This window comes from Muscardinus avellanarius (assembly GCF_963383645.1).
Source record: "Muscardinus avellanarius genome assembly, chromosome: 1".
NCBI classification, from domain to species: Eukaryota; Metazoa; Chordata; class Mammalia; order Rodentia; family Gliridae; genus Muscardinus; species Muscardinus avellanarius.
The window spans coordinates 100,589,783-100,597,671 of NC_137786.1; the positions used below are offsets into that span (position 1 = coordinate 100,589,783).

The 7,889-nt window shown below is 41.3% G+C and overlaps 1 protein-coding gene across 1 annotated transcript in view; it reads right to left on the reverse strand.

Moving 5' to 3' along the window:
- SIL1 (SIL1 nucleotide exchange factor) overlaps window positions 1–7,889 on the reverse strand; it is a gene marked incomplete at both ends in the record, with an annotated part of 220,062 nt that overhangs the window by 116,040 nt on the left and 96,133 nt on the right. Inside the window, one exon of the mRNA XM_080693749.1 lies at window positions 5,211–5,310. Coding sequence (XP_080549875.1) covers window positions 5,211–5,310 — 100 coding nt within the window. The remainder of the gene's footprint in view (window positions 1–5,210; window positions 5,311–7,889) is intronic.

Here is a 7,889-nt window from a genome sequence, read left to right on the forward strand (position 1 = left end):
AGAGAACATGATTTTTATATCAGTTCTCTTTAAATTTGTTTAAAATTTTTTTATAATCCAGGGTATATCTAATGGCATGTTCTATGTGGGATTTCCAGATCTTTGACTAGAGTAGGTTTTTATCCTGTTAGACTTCCCTTTTTCCATGCTTTTATCTAGAAAGAGCTGGCTTTTCTTAGACCTTTAAAATATCTGTATCTGTTGGCATTTCCAGGTTTTAAGATTCTCCAGTGCCCAGCCTGGGATATAGAGAGCTGAGAGAAAACCCATGGAACTCATTGTATGCCATGCCACAAGTTGCAAGGTCCCTACCCAATTTGCCACTTTTTTTTTTTTATTGGTGCACTGTATTCATACATCATAGTGGGATACAAACTTTTGTAGACATACATGCACACATCACCCAGTCAGCCCCCACCTGATCCCCACCCCATTCTCTCCCCATCCCTCCTTCCCATGCTTGGCTTAGTGGTTGACATCTAGTATTATAGCAATTTATCCAAAATTAAAAATGATAATCTCACATAACAGTTTCATTTGTCTGATACCAAGCTTTTGATGACTTAAAGATAACATTTCAATATTTCTTTTTGCTTTCTTTCTTACCAGAGAATATTTTTATCCTATTTTTTTAGGTGAAACTATCATATATTTATATATTTATTTTTCAGAAAAAAAATCTATCCTAATATGGAATATGGATTCTAGACACCCAAAACGATCTTGAAAAAGAACAAAGCTAGAAGCTATATATTTTCTGATTTCAAACCATATAAAGCTACAATAATTAAAACAGTGTAGTACTGTTCTAAAGGCAGATATATAAACCATTGGAGTTAAATACAAGCCTAGAGCTAAATTCTTCCCTATATTGTCAAGTTATTTTTGACAAGGTTTCCACGAACATTTGGTGGTGGAAATAATAATCTTTTAACTAAATATTGTTGAAAAATAATAATTACATGGAAAAGAATAAAATTGGACCCTTACCTAATCCCATATACAAATATTAACTCAAAATAGATAAAAGACCTAAATATAAATCTTAAGACTATAAACTTTAGGAGAAAATCTGGGTCATAAAACCTCACAACATTGAAATTGGCAGTGATTTCTTGGATATGATTTCAATGGCACAGGCAACAGAAGAGTATACAAACTCCCTAAAAAATAAAAAAAAATTGTATATCCAAAGACAATGTAAACAGAGTTAAAAGTTACTAATAGAATTGGATAAAATATTTCCAAATGCTATATCTGAAGGTATATTAATATTCCAACTAGAAATCCTAGAAATTAACAACAATAAAGGCAAACAATACAATTTAGAGATAGGTAAAAGACTAACATAAATAATGAATCTCCACAGATAACCAATCTTAGTTGTCTGTTGGATGGAAAATCTTGTTTCTCTGGTTCTGGTGTGTGTTACCTATTTCTTCTTTGTAGTTAATCTCTTTGAGTATTTTCTCTAGTGCTGGTTTTGAAGACATAAATTCCTTCAGTTTTTGTTTGTCATGGAGGCTTCTTATTTCTCCATCTAATTTGATAGAAAGTTTTGCCAGGTAGGAAATTTTTGGCTGGAAGTTGTTTTCTTTCAGAGTTTGGAATATGTTACTCCAAGCCCTTCTGGCTCTCATGACTTGGTTTGGGAAGTCTGGAGTGATTCTAATTGGTTTGCCTCTGAATGTCACTTGGCCTTTTGTTTTTGTTGCCTTTAAGATTCTCTGCTTGGCTTCCACATTGGTCATTTTGACAATTATGTGGCGTGGGGATCCTCTTCTCCGATCCTGTCTAAAGGGAGTTCTATAAGTTTCCTGGACCTGTGTATCAACCTCTTGCTCTATGTTTGGAAAATTTTCTGCTATTACTTCCTTGAAGAGATTGTTGATCCCTTTGGTTTCACTTTCTTTTCCCTCCTCTATTCCGATTATTCTTAGGTTAGCTCTCTTAAAATGGGCCCATATTTTTTCAATGTCAGATTCCTGCTGTTGGATATTTTTTTCTAGATTAGAAACTATGCGTTCATTTTTGGAATGATCATCTTCTAAGAGCGAGATTCTGTTCTCCATGTGGTCTAATCAGTTGTTTGTGCTTTGAATTGAGGCCTTTACTTCATTAATTGCATCCTTTATCTCTTTTTGGCTCTCTCTGAGTTCTTTTCGAAGCACCTCTATTATTTCTACAGTTATTTTCCTGATTTGATCTTCTAGAAATCTCTGATTTTCTGTTTTATCGGGTTCTGATGTTGTGGGGTTGTGGGCATTCATTGCTCCAGTGTTATTCCTCTTTCCCATGATTTTGGAAGTTTGTGCCTTCTCTGGGTTCTTCCCTGGGTCACTACAGCTTCACTTAAGGTGCTCTGGATCTCGAGTCTGTAGTATCTCAGACCCCACTACTCCTTTACTGGGTTGTATCACAGAGTCTCCGACCCAGGGAGTCGATAGAGGCTGCTTTAAACTATGGTGGGTGCCAGGTTGCACGTTCTCCTATGGTGTGATATCTCTGCCACCGCCACTCCCCCACTGGGTCAAGTCCCAGGGAGTAAAGTACTGGATTTCTCCTCTGTGGCCCGCAATTTGACTCACTGTTCTTGAGTTCGCAGATGTAGCTGTACTGGACTCGGTGAATTTGCTGCTGCTGCTGCCGGTGGCAATATGGCGCTGCTGCTACGCCCTTGGCTGTGAGGCTGGCTTATTTCTTCTTGGTTTTGAGTTCCACTCTGAGTCCCTGCAGCGTGTGCTGAGCTCAGCCACTGGGAGCTTTAGATGCTCCCTGCGCCGAAATATCCCGCCTGGCTGCTCCGCAGCGGCTCACCTCGGCTTGCTGTAGCAGTCCAGGGAACTCTCCGCTGTCGCTGGCAGTATGGCGCTGCTGCCGCGTCTTCGGGCGTGAGGCCGGTGTATCTCCTCTGTGGCTCTGAGCTCTGTTCTCAGTCTGCTTTCTCTCTGGAGCCTGGTGATTTTTTTTGTTTCTCTGGTGATGGTGTTTTCTGGCTATGAAAGACGCTGATTTTGTGGTAATGGAGATTGGTTGTTAGCAGGGCTCTTAAGCCCCGCTTCTCTCAGTCGCCATCTTCCTGGAAGTCCCCCAATTTGCCACTTTTTAAGAGGGTTTCTATACTTGCTTTTATGTTATATCCAGGGTTTTTGGTTATCTTTAGTGGAATAGGGAAAATGAATCTACCATATCCTTCTAGAATCAGAAGCTTAAGAAGGCCATATTTTAAAATGTAACATTTGTAAAATAAAGGTGAAAAACAGCCGACAAGACATAATTCACTGAGGAATATCTATATATTTAGTAAGAGAGGGATATATGGACAAGATTCAACAATAACAACCTAAATGTGCTGGGTGAGATAGAGCTATTCTGAGAAACTGCAAAAGTGGCATCCTATGCTTAAATATACCTCAAAGGATTAGGTTTTATAAAATATGCTAAAAGTATAAAGATACCTGTAGCCATGAGCATGAGATATTTAGGAAACTCCAAAACCTTCTTCAAGTCTATTTATTTGCCAGTCCCAGACCAGTGCTGATAGCCCACTGACAAGAAGCTGAGTCAGTCCAAACAGGCTCCAGGTAAAAGCAGGAGAAGAACTTCAGGACCCAGCACCTCAATGAAGGAGCTAATAACATAAGCTCCAAGAAATAAGGAAAGAGTATAGTTACCATCACAGAAGTGAGCAGTTTACTGAATCAGCGAGAACTGGGATGGTGCATGTGGATGTTGGTATTGAGATTCCCTTGCAAGGAGAAAGGATTTAATTGTAAAAAAAAAAAAAAAAAAAACAGAAAACATATAATCTACTTGTGAGGCCCTTTGCAACTTAGTGAGACCCTGTTTCAAATAAAGGAATAAAATATGGGGGTTGGGGTATAACTCAGAGGTAGAATGCCCCTGAGTTCAAGCCCCAGAACTGTAAAGAGAGAGAGAGAGAGAGAGAATAAAAAAATATCTTTTGCTTTTATATTTTGCAAATCTTTTCATACTTATACTTTCTTACACTTACTGAATTATGAGAGGAAAATACTATTACCTGAGAAAAGAAAAATCCAATTGTAGTTCTCAGGAGAACAGAGAGAAGTGAAAGGGGTTCTTCCACACACAGAGAAGATATGGAACCAGAGTGACTTTGGTGTTCCCATCAGCCCCCATGGTACCCACAGTGAAGGGGTGGTGAGGGGGAAGGGACCAGAGCCCTACCCTGGGCACTAGCCATGCACACTCTCCTCTCCTGGCCTCACCTTCACCAGGTAGTAGATTTGCTCTTCCTCACCCCCCAATCCCACCCCACATAATACATGTGTGATAGGACGGAAGCTCCTTCATTCACCCACTGCTGCTGCTGCTGCCACCCTGCTCCTTACCTTCCCACACTGCTCATATTCTCCACCAAAGGCATTTTGCTCTGCTACAGGGGGACCTTGGTGAGATGAGCAAAGACACGGAGACTTGGCCTGCACATTAACACATCTCAGATAGGTCGACACTACCCCTCTACAAAAGTTCATTTGTCTCAGAAATACTCAGTTCTAAAGGATCCGAAGGACCTAAGACTTCTTCAATTAACATATAAGAGAAGTAAACAAAGGCAAAAGGGACTATGTGGTAGAAAGGAGGAAGGGAAAGCTTTGAGAAGTCTCCAAAGTGGCCACTGGAAGAGATTCTTTCAAGGACTGACAGGTTGCAGGATTTATTTCTGATGAAGTCTGAACCTGGGAGCACAGACATTAAGGGCTGTGATTCTAAATCTTTTCCCTTCTCCTTCCCTTAAGATGTAGAGAAATTTAGAACTGGGGGAGGGGGTACTTCAATTATCTACTTGTCCCAGTCAAGTGTGTGTGTGTGTGTGTGTGTGTGTGTGTGTGTGTGTGTGTGTGTGTGTTGAACACTGAGCCTAGGGGCATTATACTTCTGAGCAATACCCCTAACCCTATTTTATTTCTTATTTTGAAACAAGGTCTCACTAAGTTGCTGACAGCCTCACTAAGTTGCTAAACTAGACAGAAATGTTCCCTGCACTGTTTTTTTTAAATAGTCTATAAAGGGTTTGTCTTTAGTGGCCCTTCAAATTATTTTACAATATGATTATATTTTTGCAAAAAGCTTTTTTGCAAAAGCTTTGAAAAAAGATTCCCTCCTGTGCAAAAATACCAGCACCATGATGCTACAGGCTCACACTAACTGGAAAGAAGGTTACATACTTTGTCTTCCTTTGAACTCTCCATATCTGCTCCCTCCTTGAATTTGGCCAGCGCACTCTTGAGGTCCTGAGATGTGTAGGTGTTGGTGTTGATGTCCAGCCTGTCCAAAGAGAAGCTGAGAGTCAGGAGGAAGGAACTCTTATTCTGCTCTGCTACAGGGGGACAAGCACATCTGTCACAGTCCAAGATTCCAACAGGTCTCAGGTTTCATGACAGGGGCATGTACTCAGGGCTCTGCTCATTTGGTCACTGATTCATCCGAAGATCCTTTAGGGCTCTGGGAAAAACTCTTGTTTTCTCTAAGCCTCAGTCCTCCTAATTAGTAATAGCTAATCAATCCATTTATTGAGTACTCACTGTAACAGTTCATTCAAAAGGCTAGCACAAGCCCACAAGGTGGGGTAGAGAATCCCAAATCCCTCTCTCCAGAGCATCATCCACTACCAACTACACAGGAGGCCACTGCCCTGCCCCCCTCCTCCAAGGAGCTGAGCTAAGCACTCAGGAGCCACAGCTTTCAAAGGCTGTCCCCTCCTCCTCTAAGACCTGGTTAGGACTAATCCCATCTTCCTTGTCCTCCACTGCCTTAAGTCTCATTTTCCTGGGCCATGCATCAGTCCCCACTCTCAGACACGCAGCTACATCCCCAACTACACACACCCATCCATACATGCTCTACCTCAGCAGCTGATATTCTCACTTCGTTCTTCACTGAGAAAATGTATGTTACCAAAAATGTCCTTATCTTCTCATCATCAGCTCTGCAAACCAACCTACACCTAAATCTACACTCTCTACTCTCTTCCTATTACGATGGATGAGTGTCCCTGCTCCTATTAAACTTAGGTTCCAGATCACTTGCCTTCACAAAAGCTCTAACTCCTATAATTATTCTGCTTCCTCTCACCTCATCAGCAATTTTTCCCCTCAACTGGATAATTCCCATCAGCATACCACCACTGCCTGGACTCCAGGGTCTTCTATTTATCATGCCATAACTAGAGTTTCTTGTTCTTGTACAGAGCAAAACTTAATAAATATGTTTCATTCACTCACCAAGCTCACCTTCTTGCCTCCTACTTACATTGTCATTATTCTATAATCTGGATTTTGTCCCCCAGCACCACAGTGCTATTTATCAAAACTGCCAATAATTGATGACCAAATCCAATGGACCCTTCAGTAACTTCATGTTCCTCAACCGTGCAGTAGCATTTGCACAGTACACCCCTCCCCTCTTGAAATATTCTCCTTTCCTGGCTTCTTACCACACCCTCCTGGTTCCTTACTCCTTCTCCAACTCTTTTGCTGTTCCTCATCTCCACACCTGAAGCCTCTATGTTGGAATGACTTGGAGTTCAGTCCTGAACACTCTTTTTTCCATCTCCACGATGGGATTTTTAAATATTGGTCTGCTAGTGATGCCCACACTTATGTCTTCAGCCTGAATCAGCAAATTCTTGCACAACCTAACTGATCTTGGGTCTCTGTTGTTTAGCATCTATCTCAAACTTACTGGATCTAAAACATAGCTCTTGATTCTTGTCCCAATAAGTCTGCCCATTTCTCAAATGTTCTATTTCACTAAATAACACCTCTAAAGTACCCAGCTGTTCAAACCCAAAAAAGGTTTTTGTCTGAATCTTCCCTAATTCCTTCAACCTCTATATCTCTATATCATAAGAGTAAAGACGGCTCCACATTAAATTTCCAAATTCATCTCCTCTTTGTTTTATGCCCAGAGCTGTGCCGTTGGTTTGTCTCGTCAGATATACTGATCCGGCACCTTAATTGTCTCTGTGTTCTTCTTTTTTCCATCTTCAATCTCTTCTCGAGACACAAAGCAACTAGAGTTACCTCACTCAACTATACTATGTTAATCACTCTCCTGCCTAAAATCCGTCATGGTTTTCCACTACAATTAAAGACGGATAAAGAACATTCAACATGTTCCTTAAAACCCCACATCCCTCTCCACTCTCATCTCCTATCAGTCTCTTCTCTGAGCATTTTCCCTAATTCTCAAACCTGACAATGCCTTTTCTTTGGCAAAATCAGGGAATAAGACAGAGAAAGAGAGAGAGAGAGAGAGAGAGAGAGAGAGAGAGAGAGAGCGAGAGAGCGAGCGCGAGCGCACGTGCTCAAAGGAACTACTGAGACTCACTGAGAATTGAACCCAAAAGCATTCTATATCTGAACTACAGCCCCAGCCCTTTGTATTTTTTTATTTTTATTCAGTACTGGGAAAGGAACTCAGGGTATTTATCCTACCTCTGATCCATACCTCCAGCCCAACTTATTCTTCTTTATTTGGGACATCTCACTAAGTTGCAGAGGGCTATACTAAACAGCAGAGGCTGGCTGTGAACCTGCGATCTTCCTGTCTCCGCCTCTCGAGTACTGGTAGTACAAGCCTGAGCCACCACACCCAGCTTGTATTTTGTTTTCAAAAAAGGGTCTCACTAGGGTGCTGAGAGTCTTACTCTGTTGCTGAGGCTGTCCTTGACCCAGTGATCCTCCTATTTCAGCCTCCCAAGTACTGAAATTGCAGGCATGTGCCACCATGCCTGAAATCCAAGGACTCCTCTTGCTGTTCCATTTTTCTGAAAGGCTGTGACCCCCCTAAACCTATCAATCTAACCCTTTCCAATGCCAACACTCAGTGTGTGTGTGTGTGTG